Source organism: Podarcis muralis, chromosome 13 (assembly GCF_964188315.1).
Source record: "Podarcis muralis chromosome 13, rPodMur119.hap1.1, whole genome shotgun sequence".
In the NCBI taxonomy this organism is placed as follows: Eukaryota; Metazoa; Chordata; class Lepidosauria; order Squamata; family Lacertidae; genus Podarcis; species Podarcis muralis.
The window spans coordinates 53,303,431-53,326,456 of NC_135667.1; the positions used below are offsets into that span (position 1 = coordinate 53,303,431).

At 46.3% G+C, this 23,026-nt stretch overlaps 1 protein-coding gene across 14 annotated transcripts in view; it reads left to right on the forward strand.

Annotated features, from left to right (window-relative positions):
• Positions 1-964: 964 nt before the first annotated feature.
• The window catches only part of FHOD3 (formin homology 2 domain containing 3), a 348,541-nt gene continuing 326,479 nt past the window's right edge, over positions 965-23,026 (forward strand). For 13 of the 14 annotated variants that reach the window (XM_077917611.1, XM_077917612.1, XM_077917616.1 and 10 more), the window contains exon 1: positions 1,162-1,482. In XM_077917611.1, the coding sequence (XP_077773737.1) occupies positions 1,312-1,482 (171 nt within the window). In that variant the 5' untranslated portion in view covers positions 1,162-1,311. Of the gene's footprint in view, positions 1,483-23,026 lie in introns of all 14 variants that reach the window. The other variant, XM_077917617.1, reaches the window with a different exon arrangement.

Sequence of the window (23,026 nt, forward strand, 5' to 3'; positions counted from 1 at the left end):
CACCTGCTCCCTAAAATATCACATATAAAGGGCCCCATTACCTTCAGTAGCTTAGGGCCTCATCAATTCTAAATCCGGCCCTGCTGATGTGATATGGTCAGAATACTTAACTGAAATTATTTTGGCTGCTGCATTTTTTACCAGTTGCATTTTTTTGAACAGCCAAGGACAACCCCATGTAGACCCACATTAGATTCCCATATCCATACTAAGTTACAGCGTGGAGCATGTATAAGAGTGACCGGATCTGCTTTTGTATATTGGATTGTCAGAAACAGGACGATACCTGGCACCCATTTCATTGCTGCAGGTTTATAGGCTGCTTTTCTGGGCCCTCTTGGCTGTTGTGTATGTATGGCGCTTGTGTAAACGGTCCTGATCCTGTCCTTAGCTGGAGGCTGTGGTGGGGACTGCGCCCCGCATTCCTGGTTTCAGTGGCATAGCGTGGGTTGTCAGCACCCGGGGCAAGGCAAGTAATTTGCGCCGCCTAACCCGTGCATTTGCGCCCCCTAACCCGTGGATTTGCGCCCCCTAACCTGTGGATTTGCCCTAACCCCAGATGTTGCGCCTGGTGCGGCCGCCCCCCCTGCACCCCCCACGCTACGCCACTGCCTGGTTTGAACGCAGGGCTCCCCAAAAAATACCTCGCAAGGATGGAGGCGCATGCAAAGCCAGGCGATGCTCCGTTCTGCGGGATCTTCCTGATCGCGCCCAGCTGAGGGCGCTGCCTGCAAGCGGCATTTCTGGTGCGGCGGCAGCAGCGTCGGGGACGAGCGGAGGCTTCCCAGAAGCAGCCGCTTCTCCTCCTCCGCCTCCTTTTCTTTCGCGTCCCGCTTCGGTGCGGCGAGCGCGCAGCCGAGAATGGAGCCGCTGCTGCCGCCGCCGCCGCCCCCCGGAGCCCCGCCGCTCTCCGCGGAGCCCCTGCGCGCCGCTTGGGCATCGCCCCGCGCGCGGTGAGCTGGCCCTGCCGGGACGCGCAAGGCGCGCGGGCGGCCGCCCCCGGCGCCTGGTCGGCCGGCGCGCTCTGCCTCCTCTCTCTCGCTGCGCAAAGGCGCCCGGCTCGGCGGGGGCGCGCGCTTGAGCCTCTCGCTCCTTGGAGAGCTCCTGGGAGGCGGCGGCGAGGGGGCAGACTTCCCTCCTCTGCCGACCCAGCGGCTGGAAACAACTTTGGGGGGCGAAAGCGGGGGTGCCGCGGATCTCTCCTCTCTTGGCTTGGAAGCTCCTTCCCCGTGTCTTTTTGGCGCTCTTCTTCCCCGGCCGGGCTCTCCGCCTTTCTTGGGTTGTTTTTCGCCTTCCTTGCATGGATGCGCCATGGCCACCGCAACGCTGGTTTGCAGGGTGCAGTTCCTCGACGACACCGACCCTTTCAACAGCACCAATTTCCCCGAGCCCACCAGGCCGCCGCTCTACACTTTCCGGGAGGATATCCCCCTGGGCACCCAGTTGGCCGGGGTGCACCGCCTGCTCAGAGCCCCGCAGAAGGTACGGGGGGGGGGGGTCGCGGAGGGAGGGGCTCCTGGGAAGAATGCGGGTCGTTTTTGCGGGAGGCTGGACCGGGCTGGAGACGGGAAGGGGAGACCCTCCAAATGTGCGCCCCCTTGAAAGTGCGCGCGCAAACAGATCTTGAAGTGCCCTTGGTGTGCGTGGAGCTCTGCAGAGTAACGCAAGGAAAAGTTCCCGTTCTCTCTCTGACCCCCAAGGAGCTTATATTCTGAATGACTTGTGCTGGGGAAAATGGTTGGGATTACCATATTGTGCATGGCTTGTGTCCGGGCAAGACTTTTTTCCGCCTTCTCCCCAAACACTAGAAATCAGTTACCAGGTGAGATCTGTTAGCAGCCAGCACTTCGCCTAACACATAATTAACGTGTGGAATTCATTGCCTCAAGATGTGATGATGGCCATTGAAGAGGCTGGGGGAAGGAAACCACGGAGTCTTTGTTTTATCTATCAATGGCTAATAGTCATCATGGCTATATGGAACCTCGAGATTCAGAGACAGTGTATGTACCTTTGAAGGGCAGTTCAGGGACCACAGAGTAGGTGGCCAGTAATAGCAGGGCAGTGCTCTTCACTTCAGGTCCTGCTTGTAAGCTTTTCAGAGGCACTTGGCTGACTACTGTGAGGAAAGGGTTTTCATGATGTTGTGTCAAATTTGTACCAAATATTGGGCCGAACCACCTGCTGACTTGTTATCTGTGTTGGTTTGCTGCGGCAAGGCTGTTGAGCTGACCCTGTATTTTGGCACTGTGTTTTTGAGATCTCTGAACATCCTGGGGGAGAAGAGTGACGAGTGATGGAAACAGTGGAAGTTGTGGCATCAAGAAATGCAAAGTGTAAGGTGCAAGGGAAATATTTCAGAAAAATGCTTAGGTGGGACATGCAGTGAAGATCACCATCCAGCCTGTGAGCTGGTTGTCCACTGTGAGGCCAGATTCTTGGTGTAGAAGGGCCTCTGGTTTGGTCCAGCAGGGCTCTTCTTATGATATGTGGTGCCATGTTCTACTCTGTATACTTCTGTTGTCAAATGTGGTGATCAATCCGCAGGTTGCCTGCAATATTTCCAAAAGAGAGTGAGACCTTCTCAGGCATACGGTTGCTACATAGGTGATACAAGCACGCTGCTATATATAATGCAAAGTTTTATTCACAAACTTTGATAGAAAAATAATACTCCAATGCAGTGATATGTCACTCGATAGGTTTCTTGTGTTTCTGTGCCACTTGCCATTCAATGGATCTCAAAGGGACTTACAAGCAATGAACAGCAACAGCGACTTCACGTATCATCTTAGGACAAGTTATATAATTTGATCAACAAATCATCAATGTTCTTTTTTTTGCATAAAAAGTTAAGACACTGTCATCAACGTAACAGACACAAATTAGAGGTGTCATGTGTTGATGTTCACTTGGCTATTTCTTAATTTTGGACACTGCTGCAAACCTCTTTCTACATATGTGTGAATCTCTTTATTTAAACCAGTTTGCGCCAATCACATTGACAGTGAAGTCTTACTCTATATCCAGTGCGCTTCATTCATGCTTATATCTCATTGTGATGCACACATTTTAATATCCTGTGCCTTGGAGCATTGTGTATAACTGTGTGCTTATAATTATCTACAGAACAGTTGTATGTCCAAGAGCACCACTCTCTCTATTTTTGTTTGATACTGTGTGTTTTGCTATGTAGTCATCTCTCCCCATTTGATATTGCCCTCCTTGGTTATATTACCTTGTTTACGCCTTGTTTTCCTCTATCCGGTGATATGTCCATGCAAAATAATTGTTTCGTATTTTTTGCATCTCTAATAGTGTAGAAGCAGTAACTAGTGCCTAAGTGAGGACTTAGAAGTGAGGCAGTTTGTTCTTGTGCATGTTTATTGAGAAGCAAGCCCCAATGAATTCAGTGGAAATTACTCCAAGGAATGTATGCATATAGGATTCAAACCTTACTAATTAGGGTGATGTAGAGCATTTTCTTCCTTTAGCTTGTGGGAGGGAGGAATCCGCAAAATTAAATTCCACCCTTCCTTGGTGGAGAGGAGAGAGCCTGTAATACAGTATGCTTGCAAAAAATAGTTCTGGCACTTAGATTTATGTTTGGAGGTAGAACTGGAACTCTTGTCTTCTGCCCACTAGGGAAGGACTGTACCTGAGGGCTTCAGGAAGAGGCATTTGCTAATAGTGTAAAAGTAGAGCATCGGTGTATTGATGCCATAGCACCATGGAGGTGAGGACAGAAAGTCTAATGGTCAGTGGGGTCAAGTGCATCTTGAGATCTTTTGCACGTGGCTCCTGTAGTTGCTCTTCCTGGACATTGGTAGCCATTTCCAAAAATGCTTCTGTGGGTGTTCGGAGCGAGCGATGGAGCTTTGGAGATTCTCAAAAGTAAAACACAGGAGGCGTAGTGTTTTAGTGCAGGATAGTGCGCACCCCGGAAATGATCTCTTTCAGCTTCTGCCTTCTGGAAGAAGGTACAGGGTTATAAAGACTAGGACTAGCCGCCTGTGAAGCAGTTTCTATCCAAATGCAATTTTGGTTTTAAACACAGTGTGAGGAAGTCTCTATGGGATTATGTTGTATTTAATTATGGGGTATCAGAGTTTTTAGGGGGTTAACCAGGCTGGGATAGCAGGCTTGTTGGTTTTTGAATGTCTTATGTAGATTTTTTCAGTTTCGTTGTTCTGTATGGGACAATGACAATATCATATCCAGCATTGCTTATACTTCTCAAAAACTTGTGCTCAGTTTCCTTTTGCCTGGAGTAAAAACACAGACTCTGTCGAATGCCTTTTCTTCCTCTTTAATTAAAGTGAACATGTTTGAAAACCCAGAGGCTTTGATAGCTGGGCTATTTGTTCCATGCGAGAGTGTTTTGAGAAAGAAATGAGGAATTCCTTAAGAGAATTAAGGGTTATGTGGAATGGATTCCTCTGGATCTCAAGAAGGATCTTTTTGGGACAATACATTTGGCATCTGTGCTAATTAATGCATCTTGGTGTCTCCCTTAATAATAAATTTGCACTGTTTTTCTAGCTCCTGGAGAGATTGCTTTCCATTTCCACAATGGCTTTACAGGGCAGACATTCCTCCCACAAGTTTGCTATAATTACTGGAGATTTTGAAGCTTTTAAGAGAGGTCCACCATAGAGCCAATGAGACACACTTGCTCCTACCAGCAACCTGCTTGGACTGTCATGCAATCTTGGGCAGTGATATATATTTCAAGATGTATGGTGAAGCTGGGGGGGGTGGGGTGGCAGGGAGTATGTCCAAGCAAATAAAGGCGTGTTTAAGCTGTCGCTGTGGTGTGGTTCTTATGAGCTGACAGTTGCGCCAAGGCTTTTGTTAAAAATAGCAGTTAAGTCTACTGTCCTTGGAACACTTGATGCCCTTTCAAAAGCTACAACATGTAGCATAGCAGTGAGTCAAGCCATAACCTTTGTGAAAACCGGCCTTGTAGTTGTCCCTGCATCAACTATCTTTCGATAAATGTAGCTCTCTCTTCTTGAGGATCTGGACTATGGTGCCAACGCATTTGGAATATTTTGAATGGTCAATTCACCTCAAAAAGGATATTGTAGAGTTGGAAAAGGCTCAGGAAAGGGCCACTGAAATGATAAAGGGGGCTGGAGCGACTATGAAGAAAAGTTGTCATGTTTGGGACTTTTTAGTGTAGAGAAAAAGGCAAGCGCCAATGTGATATATATTTATAAAATTATGCGTGGCAGAATTATACCATTCTTCCATTTTATATTCTGCTTGCCCCTTTCACTTCCTTGCTATGATAATTTGTGCAGCTGTCAATAAATTTGTGAGCAAGTCCTTCCTAGCCTGAGAACCTTCCACCCCATCGTAAATTGATAATAACGCTACCTCTGGACTTGCGGTCAGCTTTAACCCAGTGATTTCTGTTATCTCCTTAAACACACTTTGCCCCCCAAAATTGTACATATTTACACCCCCACCACATGTGAATGTAATTCCCTGTTGCCTGGCATCCCCTTCAAATGTTTTTTTTCCATCTCTCATAAACATCCTTTTGCAGCTGAAAGTTTGCAGATAAAAGAAAGTGCTTCTTCACACTATGGAACTCGCTCCCTTGGGGGGAGAAGAGACATGTTTGCAAAGTCCCCCCCCCCCCACCAGTTTTAATCCTGTAACTTGTGAAGTGACTACTCACCCCCCCAACACACACACGCACACACACAGTGGAAATGTGCATTGAGTGGCCAGAGCCCATCACAGCTCTGGATGTTGTATTGTGGCAGTGAAGATGAGACAGGTGCAGTATGCACTTAATTTTTAATGTGCAAACATCCAGCTCTACTGTAGTGTATACAGTGGTCCATCAATCCAGAGCTTGCTTTGCAGCCTATAGGATGGGAAGTATCCATCGCTCAGGAGCAGAGCATGTTTTGCATGTAGATGGCAGACCCTCCAAGTGTCCCTGTTATCCAGGGATGTCCCTCATTTAGAGAAGCCGTCCCAGTTTCTGGTTTGATCCATTTTCCCTTAGATTGTCCCTATTTTCATTGGAGAAATGTTGGCGGGTATGGAGTTATCCAACCCCTGAGCTGTCTGAAGACAATCCTGTATAGGGATTTTTTTTTTTTAATGTTTAATGCTTTATTATGTTTCTATATGTGTTGGAAGCCGCCCAGAGTGGCTGGGGCAACCCAGTAAGATGTGTGGGGTATCAACAGTAAAATTATCATTATGGAATAGGATGCCCCTATTTTCATCGGAGAAGTGTTGGAGGGTATGAGACGGTCCTGGGTTCAGTCTCTGGCACTGGTGGTTTCAGGATGGATCTCGGGCAAGGCTTTTGACAAAGACTTCTTACCGCCGACAGAATAGGCAACACTGAACCAGTGGTCTGAATCACTAGAAGGCCGTTTACTACGCTGACCGGCAAATTTTGCATTTGAAGAGGGATTTAGGGTGCCACAGATTGATAGTAAATGGCGTCTGCAGAACTTCCTATTAAAATGCAAGAAGGGTAGGAACAGTCGATTCAGTATGTGAGGAGGGGAAGGGGTCAGTCACCAGTGAGGAGATTTATAGTTCTTCAGGGTAGCTTGCAATGATAAAATTGATTAGTGCAAAGGGACAATATGGAAGAAGAGCAAGAAGAAGAAGAAGAAGAAGAGTTTGGATTTGATATCCCGCCTTTCACTCCCTTTAAGGAGTCTCAAAGCGGCTAACATTCTCCTTTCCCTTCCTCCCCCACAACAAACACTCTGTGAGGTGAGTGGGGCTGAGAGACTTCAGAGAAGTGTGACTGGCCCAAGGTCACCCAGCAGCTGCATGTGGAGGAGCGGGGAAGCGAATCCGGTTCCCCAGATTACGAGACTACCGCTCTTAACCACTACACCACACTGGCTCTCAACAGCAAGCCTCTTGAAACCAAACAGTAGTGCAACAAACTGAAACAAGCAGGGCAAAACATAGTCTCAGAAACGGAAAGCATCTCAGAAATGGACAACAGCCATTCCTAAACGAACCTAAAAGAATCCATTGAAATAAGTCTATTTAGTGACCATTTAAGAGCGGTCAGTGAAAGGGACAGGTGTTCCTCTGTTGAGAGGCTGTTCCAGACATTGGACATTACAATAAAAAGTCATCTCTTGTGTACCTGCCTGCCAAGCCTCAGAGGCCTTCTTCGAAATCCTCCTCCTGCGGTCGGAGCTCTTGTTTAGGCTCATGGGGGGCGGGGGAACGAATTCCTGGCCGTTTTAGGAGTTTAAAGGTCAAAGCCAGAGCCTTGCGTTGAGCCTGAAAGCAGATGAAGCTGGCAGAGGATGAATGTAATATGATACAAAACCCCGGCAGCCACGTTTTGAACCAGTCGAAGCTTACAAGGGCAGCTCCATCTACTATGGTAATCTAGACAAAAGCACATCAGCCAGTGCTGGGTTTGGTTTCTCCAAGAGGTAGTACTGTTGGCATATAAGATGAAGCTGTTGTTGTTGTTGTTGTTGTTGTTGTTGTTGTTGTTGTTGTTGTTGTTGTTATTTAAATACCCTGATTTCTGCCTGCATATGTTTGCACTGGATGCTGCTGTGTGTGATTAAACTGAGCTACTTGTGCAGCTTTGCATGGACAAAGTGTGATTTTGCATGCAGACGTACCCACTGCCAGTGCGATATCCAGGAAGCTGCATACTGGAGATGGAGATTTTTGTCTTTTTTTAAAATGAGATTCTGCTCTGTGAGCTCACGCCCAACATCTGCATATGTGGTACCATGCCTGAACCAAGACTGCCATGTTTTACAATGAATTTATTTATTTTTGTTGGTTGAAGTTAGTGCCATCAGGTGATAAGCAGGAGGATAACCTTCTTAAACCTTGATCTTGAGGTTCATAGGCCTGCATTTGAACCTGTATTTATGTCTCACATTTGCTCCTCGCAGCCCTCTCCTGCAATCTGACGCTTCTTTCCTGAACTTAGTTGAATTTGATAGTTTACTTATTAATCCAATCTCTTAAGTGTGTGTGTATGCACAAGCACACATTACATTCATTGCAAGGCACTGTGTAACGTTTTTCATAGTGATACTTGTGCCCTCTGAAAAAAACATGGGAATACATGACATGGCATTTTCAGAAAGCGGAGAGCACCACAGCCATAATGCTTGCCTGCATATACTGTGCATAGAATCTAGGAAGCAGCAACTTCTCTTCTCAGTGTTCATGCATACAGTGAGCAATAGGTAGAGAAAGGGCTGGCCCACCCATGGGGCAAGGTGAGGCAACTGCCTCAAGCAGATCTGGCCTCCAAGGAATGCATGGCCTACTGCCTTGGCAGACCCCCTGCTCCATTGCTGCCTCTATAGTGGTCTCCTGGTGAATACTACCACCCTTGTTCCTGACATCATCATCATCATCATCATCATCATCATCATAAATTTTTATTTATACCCCACCCTCCCCAGCCAAGACCGGGCTCAGGGCGGCTAACAACCAATAATAAAAACAAGTTGATTAAAATACAACTTAAGAAACAAGATTAAAATACAACATTAAAACATTAAGATGCAGCCTCTTCACAGGAGGAGAAAGGAAAAAAGAAAGAGGGGGAGGGAATCAAATTGATTCTAAGCCAAAGGCCAGGCGGAACAACTCTGTCTTACAGGCCCTGCGGAAAGAAATCAGATCCTGCAGGGCCCTGGTCTCGTCAGTCAGAGCGTTCCACCAGACCGGAGCCAGTGTTGAGAAGGCCCTGGCTCTGGCTGAGGCTAATCTGACTTCCTTAGGGCCCGGGACCACTAGGGTGTTGCTATTTATGAACCTTGAGGCTCTCCGTAGGGCATACCGGGAGAGGCGGTCCTGTAGATACGAGGGTCCTAGGCCGTGAAGGGCTTTAAAGGTCAAAACCAGCACCTTAAATCTGACCCTGTACTCCACTGGGAGCCAGTGCAGCTGGAAAAGCACTGGGTGAATATGCTCCCATGGCAGAGACCCCATGAGGAGCCTCGCTGCAGCATTCTGCACCCGCTGAAGTTTCTGGGACAGCTTCAAGGGCAGCCCCGCGTAGAGCGAAGTACAGTAGTCAAGCCTGGAGGTGACCATCGCATGGATCACTGTGGCCTCATTCCCAATGTAGATATTTGTTCCCTGCTTGTTGCCGATGTAGATCTTCACTCACCCCTTGTTCCCTGGTGGGAGGGGAGGGAGCACTGTTTTGTGGTTTGCCTCAGGCGCCAAAATGTCTTGAGCATCCCTGAATGGAGGTAACATGGCAAATGGGTGCCCATGTACCATGCTCAGTCTGTATGCGTGAGCACTGACCGGGGCGAAATAGGTTGTCTGGTTCCGCCGCTATTAGCCATGCCTCATTTGTTGCCTTTGGTTACTGTAAATACAAAAGGGCAGGTTTAATAATAATAATAATAAATTATTAGAAGAGGAATGGCAGATGAAATTAATGGACAATGCAGAATTGGATAAGATGACAGGGAGAATTCGAAACCAGCGGGACCAGAAATTCTTGAAAGTAAATTTGCGAGTTATTTGAAAGACAATTGTAATCAACTGACTACGCTTGTAGGACTACAAGAAGTTTTGTAAGGAGAACTATATGAAATATTACAGAAAAGGTTTATGAGAATGGATTTTAAGTTACTGACTGTTAAAAGTAATAGTTAGGATTACAAATGTAAGATTAAGAGAGGAGGTTTGAAAATCATTAGATGTGGTTGATGGAAGTCTCAGGCTAAAATAGCCAAAATGATGTATAAGATAAGATGAGATGGATACATTCTATTTGGAAAATGTATGTAAAAACCAATAAAAATGTATATAAATAAAAATATTTTTGTTTAAAGGCCAGGTGAACCTGAAATTGGTAGCTGATGGTGACTGTAATAATAGAAAAGTGTAGTATCCTGAGTGCATGAACCTGGACTCTTGAGTCAGCACTTACTTGTGAAACAGGAGAACTTCTAACTGTTGCCCTTGAGGAAGATTTTTTTGTTGTTGAAACGTGTTAGGTGATGTACTTTTGCGAATAAATTCTACACCTGGCGCTCGCATTGACATCTTCCTCAAAGAATGGGAAGACTTTCTAGAAGCAGGAATCCTGTGGCACGATCAAGACCTAAAAACTCACTTGTGTACTTCTTGGGTCGCTGAAACTCTCTGCCCTCAAGGTTTGAAATAGCTGCACTCCAGGATCTCTGATTCAGGATCCACAGTGAAAGTAGATTTTTTGGCACGTAAAATCATTAATTAATGGCCAGGCTGCTGCTTCTTTTTTTGAAAAATAAAGGCCTCTGTTTTTGTTTAGTTTTTAAAGTGGGAAAATGTGCTGTACTCCCATTTATAAACTTCCTAACTTTCCACTGTTCTATTAAGAGAGAGCTTGGTGGCACTTTCATTCTGCGTAAGCATGCACAGGATCAGGCGGTAAAACACACTGAGCATTGTTTGCTTAATAAAGCTCCCCTGCCTGCTATAATGCAACTTTTGCAGTTCTGATGACAGACAGAATGTTCTTGCATTTTGAAATGTTTGCTCTGTTTTTCTAAACTGCTAGTCTGTGCAGAACCTCTGCAAAGAAAGAAAGAAAGATGGTTATACAATCCTGCCTTTGTATGGATCTTTTACTCTTATTTACAACTTGCTTGTTGCATTCAGCCTGTCACCGTTTAAGCGAACAGTTTTAAACATGAGAACTGGCGGCATTTGCAAGGACTTGCATGTCAAAAAACGGAGGCAATTAAGCTTAACCTCCAGGCCCTCTCCTTTCCTTTTAATCTAGAATCCCTGCTAGCTCGAATTAGAAAAGATAATTAGTGCCCTCCCCATAGCCTTTCATAGTGGCTTGCCCCGCTTCCTAAATACTAATCGGGAATTGTGTTGATCACTAAAACAGAGTTTAAGACTTGCTTCAATCCCGCCATGCATTTGTTTTAATTTTAAAAAGTGGGAAGAGAAACTCACCATTCCTAAGGAGACCTAGTCACCTTGGTGTCCTTCAGGAGTGCTTTAAAGGTAAAGGACCCCTGACAGTTAAGTCCAGTTGCAGACGACTCTGGGGTTGTGGCGCTCATCTCGCTTTATTGGCCGAGGGAGCCGGCGTTTGTCCACAGACAGTTTTTCCGGGTCATGTAGCCAGCATGACTAAGCTGCTTCTGGTGAAACCAGAGCAGTGCACAGAAACGCTGTTTACCTTCCCGCCGGAGTGGTACCTATTTATCTACTTGCACTTTTTGGCGTGCTTTCGAACTGCAGGTTGGTAGGAGCAGGGACTGAGCAATGGGAGCTCACTCCGTCATGGGGGTTCGAACCGCTGACCTTCCGATCGGCAAGCCCTAGGCTCAGTGGTTTAGACCACAGTGCCACCCGCATCCCAATGGGGAGTGCTTTAGTCAATCACTTTTCCAGAAGAGATGCCCAGTCGCTCACTTAGGAAGAGTACTGTAAAGCTAGCTTTTGAATAGGTCCATTGGACTTTGGGAGAAGCCTCTGTTTGTGGAAGCTGTGTAGAAACCAAGAGATGTTCTTTATTAGATGCTGGTGCTCCAAATATCTGTGGCTTCCTTGCCCATAGTTGTGGGTTTCCTGACATGCTTACTCATAAACCTCTCTCTGCTGAATAGCTGTGGGCACCGCATGTTCTGCTCCACAAAGTGAAGCTTGGTGATTAGTCAACACTTTGGTCTAATTTCCAGTGCGCCAGTGTACTGGGGTTCTATCACTGCCTGAAAACACATTAATGTGTATGCTGAATAAGATTCTTTGCTTCTGTCTTGGCTCTTCCTAGTGCAGGGGAGGGGAACCTGTGGCCTGGCAGATCTTAGAATCCTAGAATTGTAGAATTGGAAGGGACCTTGAGGGCCATCAGACCCCAGCAATGCAGGAATCTCAACTATGACGGATGGCCGTCTGCTGAAAAACCTCTGCTGAAAAACCTCCAAGGAATGGAGAGTCCACCATCTTACGAGAGAGGCCATTCCACTGTCTGTCTAACAGCTCTTGCCACCAGAAAGTTCTTCCTGGTGTTTAGTTGGAACCCCTTTCTTGTAACTTGAATCCATTGGTTTGGAGCAGATTCCATGTGACAGCCCTTTAGATATTTGAAGATTGCCGTCCTATCTCCTCTCAGTCTCCTTTTTCCCCAGGTTAATATGCATCTCCCTCAACCATCCCTCATTAGGCTTGGTTTCCAGACACTTGGTCATCTTATCATTTTGTTAGACTACAGTTCCAATCACCTCTGACTACTGGCTGGAGCTGATGGGAGGTTGAGTCCAAGAACATCTGGACTTGTGTGTGTGTTTAATTTTTAATGTCAACATTTAGATTTTGATGGAATCTGGGGTTTTTTATTTCTTGTAAAAAACAAGGGACGCGGGTGGCGCTGTGGGTAAAACCTCAGCGCCTAGGACTTGCCGATCGCATGGTCGGCGGTTTGAATCCCCGCGGTGGGGTGCGCTCCCGTCGTTCGGTCCCAGCGCCTGCCAACCTAGCAGTTCGAAAGCACCTCCGTGTGCAAGTAGATAAATAGGGACCGCTTACCAGCGGGAAGGTAAACGGCGTTCCGTGTGCTGCGCTGGCTCGCCAGATGCAGCTTGTCACGCTGGCCACATGACCTGGAAGTGTCTGTGGACAGCGCTGGCTCCCGGCCTATAGAGTGAGATGAGCGCACAACCCTAGAGTCTGGCAAGACTGGCCCGTACGGGCAGGGGTACCTTTACCTTTTAAAAAGCAAGAGGAGGAGCAGACCTGAGGGGTTGACTTTCTTTCCTCCGCAGACAGCACAGAAACTAAGCAGCTTCGTGGAAGCCTAACCCTAACCCTAACTTTTAACCCTAACCCTAACCCTCCTCCACTGGGTCACTTGGTCACTTGCATGACACACCTGGTTGCTTTTGACAACTTAAGTAAGTTAAATACAGGCCAGTTGCTGCATTTTGTATATTTTTCACTGGGAACCTCTGAATTTCACGAAAGGCGTTGCGTGTTAAGATCCCCAGGAGCTTCCCAATAATAAAGACACAATTAACACGGAATTTAGTTTTAGGTTATTGGCATAATTTTGGTCACAACTTCATTGATTACAGATCGTGAGTGGTTTGTTTAGGCATTGGTTTCCGACTAGCTGCACCTGACCTCAGCAGGACAGCACTGACGCCTGGGCCCCACCATATTGTCAATGCAGGTAAACACCCTGGGGGAGCATTGGTAGGGTCACCTGACTCAAGCTCACCCCAAAATCCTCCCAGGGCCTCTTGTGTGGCCCTATCTTTTAACGGAATACACCGCCAGACCTTACAAAGTTGTGGTGATTTGCTACACGGCAGGCGAAACCCAAGTGGCACCAGCCAACCCTGTCCCAACAGCAGACAACCCACGACGGGATAGCAAGGTCATAGCAAGACCTTAAATATAGGGAGGGTGGGCAGGTGATCCAGTGCACAAAGTGAAAAGAGGAAGCTCTACGCAACGTGCAGCGGTATATATAAAGGTCCCTCGGTTAATACACAAAAAATCCCATTGGCCAGAGCTGCCCAGCAACCGAGGGACCACCAATCAGGTTGTTGTGGCTATCCAATCGCTCCCACCCAAACAACAATGAGCTCAGTCCTTATGATTTCACCGCAACACGTGCCCTCTGTTAGGAGGACCTGATTTGTCACACACAGAGAAAGATGCACAGAGGTTGTATATTTCGTTAAAGCGGTTTTGCACGTTATGTTTTCCAGCATTCTTAGGGCCTGCTACTGTTATACAGCATTTCTTTGTAATAAATCAGTTTGGCTTACCCGGTAGATACATAGAATATACAGAACGACTGTTTTAGCGTTGACTATGGTATCTAAGGGTGAGACTTTCAGTCTTTCAGAACATCGTTTTATTTCCTTCCGCACATTAACGTCTGTAATGGTGCTCTGTCGGAAATAGCCAGCACATACCTATTTGAGACGGTCAGTAAATTATCTCACTCATCAACTGGGGGAAGGGGGAGCTGCTATTTAGAAAAATTGTTACAAAAGATGTATTGGGTGTTTTTAAAGGGCAAAGTGTCGAGTGTGATAAGAGGGGTGGGGGGTTAAAGTAAAAAAGGCTTTTTATAAACTTGAAAAGGGGAGAGAAAAGAGGCCTGGCGTGCGCGCGCGCTCTCTCTCTCTCTCTGTATGTTTGTATGTATGTATACAGTATGTATGTTTGTATGTATGTATACAGTGGTTATGTACTTAATTAGTTCCGGAGAGCTGTTCTTAACCTGAAACTGTTCTTAACATGAAGCACCACTTTAGCTAATGGGGCCTCCCGCTGCCACTGAGCTACCGCTGCGCGATTTCTGTTCTCATCCTGAAGCGAAGTTCTTAACCCGAGGTACTATTTCTGGGTTAGCGGACTCTGTAACCTGAAGCGTCTGTAATCCGAGGTACCATATGTATACAGTGGACACTCGGGTTGCGAACGTGATCTGTGCAGGATGCACGTTCACAATCCGCAGCATCTGCAACCTGCAGCAGCATGTCTGCGCACGCGCGGGTTGCGATTTGGCACTTCTGCACATGCGCAAAGCACAATTTAGCGCTTATGTGCATGCACGACCACCAAAACCCAGAAGTAACCTGTTCTTGCGGGTTTCGGCAGTCCGTAACCCAAAAAAACGCAACCTGAAGCATCTGTAACCCAAGGTATGACTGTATTTACAGTGGCACCTCGGGTTACATACGCTTCAGGTTACATACGCTTCAGGTTGCAGACTCCGCTAACCCAGAAATAGTGCTTCAGGTTAAGAACTTTGCTTCAGGATGAGAACAGAAATTGTGCAGCGGCAGCGGGAGGCCCCATTAGCTAAAGTGGTGCTTCAGGTTAAGAACAGTTTCAGGTTAAGAACGGACCATATAACGTTGCAGCAGGTTACCCTGATAGAGTACAGTGTTTGAATTTCACGCTCCCCCTTTATGAAGGCACCGAAAAGCATGTGCCTCTGTAATGGAATGTGACATTTGTTTAAACGTGCACAGGAACACTACATAGCTCTTCAGAAACATAATGCTGTATTTACCATGCATTAAACTCCAGGAGGGAATTAGGTTGGCAGGATGTAATTATGCATCTTGGAAGTCAGCCAGCTAGGCAGGTTAGCATACCTCTGCACTTTGGAAAGCACTAGGAGGTTCTGGGCAAGGCCTGGGATCTACCCCCTTGTTTGGCAATTAAAAGGTAATAATCTGCAACACCATGCTTAGATTCCCCCTCTCCCCCTCCCCTCCCGGCTTTTCAACATCAGCACTTCTTATAACACCTGGATAGGGTTCAGTCATATTAACTCTGTATTGTTACAGCATTTTAATAATGCAGTCGGGGCTGGTGTTGAATGCCTTTAGGGAAGGAATGGGGTTTTATTTTATCTGTAGGATTACATCTTCCAAAGCAAAAAAACCCCTTGCCATTCTTTTTTAAGAAGTAGTCACTAAAGAAGAGGTATCAATAGACCGGTCAGGGTAGGTTGTGCATGACTTCGCTTCAGTTTTATTTGTTCTTATAACAACTAGAGGCAGACACAGAACAAGGATTTGCGTTCGGAGCTCACTTTAGCACTTTGGATAGTGAATTGCATCGACAGAAGCCTCACTTTGCCTTGGCCTTGAAGCAGGCTCTTTTCAAGGAACCCTGAAACTTCCAATCTCTTCCCATTGACCATCATGCAGAACAATGGGCTCTGGGCATCCTTTTGTCAGAATTGGATGGAATTTAAGAATGGCGGTCCAGTTTGCCCATTGTTGTTGTTTAGTCGTTTGGTCGTGTCCGACTCTTCGTGACCCCCTGGACCAGAGCACGCCAGGCACTCCTGTCTTCCACTGCCTCCCACAGTTTGGTCAGACTCATGCTGGTAGCTTCGAGAACACTATCCAACCATCTCGTCCTCTGTCGTCCCCTTCTCCTTCTGCCCTCCACCTTTCCCAGCATCAGGGTCTTTTCCAGGGAGTCTTCTCTTCTCATGAGGTGGCCAAAGTATTGGAGCCTCAACTTCACGATCTGTCCTTCAAGTGAGCACTCAGGTCTGATTTCCTTAAGAATGGATGCGTTTGATCTTCTTGCAGTCCATGGGACTCTCAAGAGTCTCCTCCAGCACCATAATTCAAAAGCGTCAATTCTTCGGCGATCAGCCTTCTTTATGGTCCAGCTTTCACTTCCATACATCACTACTGGGAAAACCATAGCTTTTACTATACGGACCTTTGTTGGCAAGGTGATGCCCATAACCACGGCTTAATGAGCAAGCCTACTGGTTCATGTTTTGAAAGCCATGGGTTCATCTGGTCCTGCTGTATTACTGGGAGTTAAGCCATGGTTTGACTTGCTGTTGTGTGCAAACCCAGGCTTGTGGCTTGTCTCCCTCGAACAAACCATGACCACCAAGCCACAAACATTAGTTACAGGTAATGGTTCATTTAGAGCAAGGTGAACCACAAGCCTAGGTTTGCATGCAGTGTTAAGCTAAACCATGGCTTAGCGCCTGATAGCGTAACAACAGGAGGATTGGAAAGTGGAGCAAAGTAGTTGCCACTTTTTAAATGTGAAGCAGGCCATGGTAGTTACTTCAGAGAAAATCAAGACTGCCAAATTTCAGATAGATTGGGAATGAGTGGGGTGCAAGGGCTGTTTGCGGTTGTTTCTTTCTTTTTCTTTTTTAAAGGATTTCTTCCCCCCTCTTTTGTGGGGAATTCATAAAACATGCCTCAAATCGTAAGAGGACGCACCTATGTATGTAACCTGCTTCCTGAAAGTAAGCAAGTTACTTTTAGGAAGCAGGTCAGGAGGCCTGATGAGTGAAAATCCAGCTTAGCAGAAAGTGAGCTTATTCTGTCCTTCAAAAAGCCTTGCTGCATTTATAGTAGCCACAGTACCAAGCACCAAGTTACAAAAGAGTAGCAGAAAATATTTCTTTGGACACACATCACTCATAATTTTATATATGGCAGTGTTAACAGGATAAGAATAGCAGAGAATGGATGAACGGACAGTATTTTTCTCTGATCATCCTACTAAAATACTTTCAAGTCTTAGGTATGCACATGTATAATTTAGATCCTGAACGTGTTTGACTTTGGACTGCACTAGCATGTTGTCAACTAGACCACTACTTTAAGACTAATGATCACCTCTGAAAAATAAAGTACAACCCAGTCAAGGTTAAGGACCTTTGAGGCTGCCATTCCAAGTGCAGATAAGCCCCTGTTCGGTGGTCCACTTGCCCCCCACCATTAAATGCTGACACATGTGCCATTGTAATAATCTCTCGCAGGGCCAACATGCAACACTTTCAGTCTGAAGGGAGCCAGTGTGAATAGGCCCCTTTCAGATTGAATCCAACAGAGCGTTGGGTCCTTCAGACGACACAAAAGCAGAGCCGCTAAGAATTACAGTGGTACCTTGGGTTAAGAACTTAATTCGTTCTGGAGGTCTGTTCTTAACCTGAAACTGTTCTTAACCTGAGGTACCACTTTAGCTAATGGGGCCTCCCGCTGCTGCCGCACAGCCACCGCGCAATTTCTGTTCTCATCCTGAAGCAAAGTTCTTAACCCAAGGTACTATTTCTGGGTTAGCGGAGTCTGTAACCTGAAGCGTCTGTAACCCGAGGTACCGCTGTAGCAACAGGAGCACAGTGAGAGGCAGCCCAAGGGCGAAGTGACCACCAAGGGCGAAGTGAAATATACAAGGCTGGGAGCTGTGTTTAGAATGGCTCCAGCTCTAGGTAGACTGTGCCTACAAACCAAAGGCTTCTAAGACTGAGCTTTCAGAGACCAATATAGAGCACAGCTATGGGCCACCAATGTTACCTGAGGAATTGATCTACTCATAAGGAGTGATTCATTCATGAGCATCCCCTTACTCATGCAGAGTCTGATCAAGCCTGCACTTCTAGGCACCTGGCCTGCATTCCTAAGGGCTAGATAGTCCCTCGGGGTCTGCCTCTGAGATGGGTTGTCCACATCTTGAGGGGAAAGGTGGAAAGATGGACTGCTGTCTCCCCTGAGATCCCTGGTTCCCCTGATATGCCTCAAGCAGTGTTAGAAATCCAGAGATATAAGCTAGCGCACATGAATTGACCTATTCCTACCTCCTCTTCTTAATGTTGAAATGGACCAATGATAATGTAAGAATATTCTTCCCAAATGTGAGCAGGGCAGTGGGATGGGGGAAGTGAAGACACGCGACAACAATGAACTATAACGTCGTTCACTGCTCCTGCTCAGGAAAAGCATTTTGGTTTCTGAAATTCATTTTGATTGTGCAGATAAAATATAACTGATAGAATTCGACAGCACATGGTATTAGGGTGTGTAAACAGTCGAGAGCCAAGGATTCCCAGGCATGTGCCTCTAGATGGTGGAGATGTCAAGAGCCATCCTGGCGCCCAGGCATCTTCACATGGTCACTCACAAGTGGCCGATAGCCAGGTGCAAAATGTGCCTGTCACCTGGCTTGTTTTGAACACTGCTCCCAAAGCTTTGTTGTTGTTGTTGTTGTTGTTTAGTCGTTTAGTCGTGTCCGACTCTTTGTGACCCCATGGACCAGCGCACGCCAGGCACCTCTGTCCTCCACTACCTCCAGCAGTTTGGTCAAACTCATGCTGGTAACCTCAAAAACACTATCCAACCATCTCGTCCTCTGTCGCCCCCTTCTCCTTGTGCCCTCCATCTTTCCCAGCATCAGTGTCTTCTCCAGGGAGTCTTCTCTTCTCATGAGGTGGCCAAAGTATTGGAGCCTCAGCTTCAGGATCTATCCTTCCAGTGAGCACTCAGGGCTGATTTCCTTAAGAATGGATGCGTTTGATCTTCTTGCAGTCCATGGGACTCTCAAGAGTCTCCTCCAGCACCATAATTCAAAAGCATCAATTCTTCGGCGATCAGCCTTCTTTATGGTCCAGCTCTCACTTCCATACATCACTACTGGGAAAACCATGGCTTTAACTATACGGACCTTTGTTGGCAAGGTGACGTCTCTACTTCTCAAGATGCTGTCTAGGCCTGTCATTGCCCTTCTCCCAAGAAGCAGGCGTCTTTTAATTTCGTGGCTGCTGTCCCAAAGCTACAATTCTATAATCTCAACTACATTGCATGACTGTAGCTAATAACAATTCGCTTGTCTGAGTATGCAAGAAGGAGAAACACGCACTGGAGAAATGGGAATGGCATTAACCATGGACCGAGGTGGAGGTTTTTAAACTGTGGTCTGCAAGTTCCATTTGGGTAGCCTGTGGAAAGGCTGCAGGGCAGTCAAATATATCTGTGCTCAGCCCTGCACTTCCCTTGATGTGATGATGGAGGACTAAGATGCCCAGAAAGGGGCCCATGATGCGCATGGCAGCGCAGAAGCAGAAGATGTACGTGTTTTGCTGCGCACAAGTCAGCTGGCTCGATGGAGATGTCAGTTGCCAACATGGCAGCCATAACTATCCACGTGGTCGCAATTGGACCCATGCCAGTAGCAAATCATGCCCAGCACCTGTGGAATTTCCAACATTGGCCTCAAGTTTCCTCAACACAGGGTACTCCTTCATGATGTTTTGCTTGCAGATTCCTCCATTGGGGGAATGACATGGGACCTAAGATGTGGGACCAGCTTGACTGAATTTAGGGAGCCCATGGGTACTGAATGGCTGAACAGGGCTTTACTTAAAAGGAATCCCTATGGAAATTAATGGTGTAAAGACGTGAGAAAACAGGTAAGCTTAGATTCAAAATAATTTCAACACGAAGTAGTTTCGTGCTTGAATCTCTCCAACTTAAATCTGTAGAACTTATCACTCAGAAAATAATCAAACCGAGATCAGTGGGACTTACTCCCAAGTAAGTCCGAATAGGATTGAAGCCTGAATAGTGCTCTGCTTTGTTGGGATCATGTCCAGCACTCCCAAATTAGATGACGTTGGCTAAAACGTATTTTCTCTAGAACTGCCCAGCTGACTTTGTTTTGACTATTTCAAAGGAATCGTTTGGCATAGTTGATCTCAGCTCAGCTTTGGTTATTATTGTTGTTGAAGGTTTTGCCCAGTGAACAAGTAGCAGGTTGATGGCAATTTACCTCAGGAAACTGGTGCAGAGGAAAAGGTTTAACTCAACCTCTATTATGACTCCAAACCAATTTTGCAGACCTATGGCTGTTTTCACCCATCCAGTGAGTTGGTGTTTTCTGAGGAGGGGAAGAAAAAAATAGAAATGTTGGCAGATCCAAACAGAGGTCTTCCCTATCTCATCTAATCTGCTAGGTATTCAGAATCCTGACCAAAGAGAATGGAGCCCCTATTGATCAGACTGCTTGTAGTGAGTCTTCTGGAAGATTGTCCCCTCCATTCATGGAGTAAAGAATGTGGGTGACAATGGGAGTGGTCTTTGGCCTTCAAGTCTTCTCCACCTCGTGGTCCTGGCTTTAGTTTGGAAACTACATAAACTATGAGAGAGTTTCTCTGGAAACCTTTTCAGGTTGTCCCAGTGTCTGGAGACAGCAATAGCTGGGGCACTGGGAGTAGATTGTGATAACTGACACATTAATTGGGTTGTTGAAATGAAATTCTAATGTGCTACTATTTCCCCTGATGAACTTGGCTTGCTTTTCTTTTTCTCATAGTGCAAATTTCAACATTTCTTGAATGTGTTACAACACGTAATTGCATTGGCCTATATTCAGTAACTCGGCTGCCTGTAATCCCAGCCACAGTAAGAATGCTGACTGATTCATGGGTAAAAATAGCCTTTTACTCAGACCTGGTATATGTTATCATTTGCTCTGTGCTTCAGCTAATTGTTGATCATTTTTGCTTTAATAGATGCTGACAAGTACATGGTTGTATTGATTCACATTGAAAATAAGTAATGTGAAATATTGCCCTTAAACTTGGTACCTTCCAGTGTTAGAAACTGGGATAGAAAAGCTAGGAGCCAAATGGCTTCTGGGACCTGGGTTGTGGGCACCAAAACAGAATATCTAGTCGCCATTTGGGGGAAGGGGAACACTTTTTATTTATTATTTTGATAAGCATGAACTAATGCACATAAGCGACACATTGTTAATACCACATTTTTAACTGAGGGTCTGTGCTTGTGTGGTAACCCATGTTAAAACTGTTAAACTGTAGAGCATCCTTTGGTCAAGACGGGCATCTAAGAATTTCTACTCAGTTAAGCCAAAACAGTTGCTCTCCCAGCGCCTATCCTCCAGTTAAAATACAGTGGTACCGCGGGTTAAGTACTTAATTCGTTCCGGAGGTCCGTTCTTAACCTGAAACTGTTCTTAGCCTGAAGCACCACTTTAGCTAATGGGGCCTCCTGCTGCCGCCGCGCCGCCAGAGTACGATTTCTGTTCTCATCCTGAAGCAAAGTTCTTAACCTGAAGCACTATTTCTGGGTTAGCAGAGTCTGTAACCTGAAGCGTATGTAATCCGAGGTACCACTGTATATGGCTTTTAAGCCCACATAAAAGTAAAACAGATAAAACGGATATGCTCCTTGCAATTAACATTAGCTACTGAGCCCAAGTGACTTTAAAACTATTCAAAATAGAAAGAAATTAAAACTAGCACAGAGCATGCTCCAGCCTTAGTCGTCACCAACTTCACATGCAAAAACGAAAGCATGATACAACAAAAGCAACTGTGGATGGCTTGCATTACTCACCGCTCACTTGAAGTATCAAATGCAAGGCTGGTGTTTCCTCAGATCCGTGACTCTCGGAAAATATTGTGGAAGGCAGCAGAAATTTTAAAAACGCATGCCAAACCCTGAAGATCAAGGAACAAGCTTCAACATACTTGTCTGTGATGATGTCACCTCAAGACAATATTGGCTATTTGCCCACAGTACGTTCTCCAATCTATCAAAATGATGCAGTCTCTGCAGTTGTCCAAGATTGTGTGTGTTTTTGATCAGGCACTTCATGCCCAGAGCTGTAGAAATCACCTTGACTCATCCAGAGAAATTCAAATATACCATCATAATTAGAATGGGTATTATTTCACACCGTATGCCCCTCTTGGCCACAATTGGTAAGCGGTTTCAGGATACATGATTTATACACTGCCAGACACAATCGCAGAAGGTTCAGTAGCAGAGGAGGTCAGAAGTTTAACCATGCAGTCAAACTTCACAAGCTGGTTTATGAAGCAGTCATGGGATAGCATGGCATGGTTTTTTGGTCATTGTCGAAAAACATGCATGCATGCAGAAGGTATGGTATATCCGGATGAAATGCTGTACAGCTTAAGGAACCTTTGGCATGATGTATGCATAGTCTCACTGAAGGAAAGTCCTTGGTAAGCAATCCCGTCCAGGGATTATGGAGTTCCTTGAGGACTACCTGGGATGTGAATTTTGGGCAGGCATAGGCAGACTCTGGCCTTCCAGATGTTTAGGACTACAATTCCCATCATCCCTAGCTAACAGGAGCAGTGGTCAGGGATGATGGGAATTGTAGTCTCAAACATCTGGAGGGCCGGAGTTTGCCTATGCCTGATTTTGGGCATCGTATCTGGACACAGTAGAAATTCTGCTGGAGTTAATTTACAAGAAGGTAAATAGGTGCTTCATGGGACGCGGGTGGCGCTGTGGGTAAAACCTCAGCGCCTAGGACTTGCCGATCGCATGGTCGGCGGTTCGAATCCCTGCTGCGGGGTGCGCTCCCGCTGCTCGGTCCCAGCGCCTGCCAACCTAGCAATTCGAAAGCACCCCCGGGTGCAAGTAGATAAATAGGGACCGCTTACTAGTGGGAAGGTAAACGGCGTTTCCGTGTGCTGCGCTGGTGCTGGCTCGCCAGATGCAGCTTCGTCACGCTGGCCACGTGACCCGGAAGTGTCTGCGGACAGCGCTGGCTCCCGGCCTCTAGAGTGAGATGAGCGCACAACCCTAGAGTCTGGCAAGACTGGCCCGTACGGGCAGGGGTACCTTTACCTTTAAAATAGGTGCTTCACTTGACATGCAACCCTGCCATGATCCCCTAGTGTTTTGCCCATGGCAGACTGAATTCTGCATGCTGCCTTCCATACTGTTGAGCC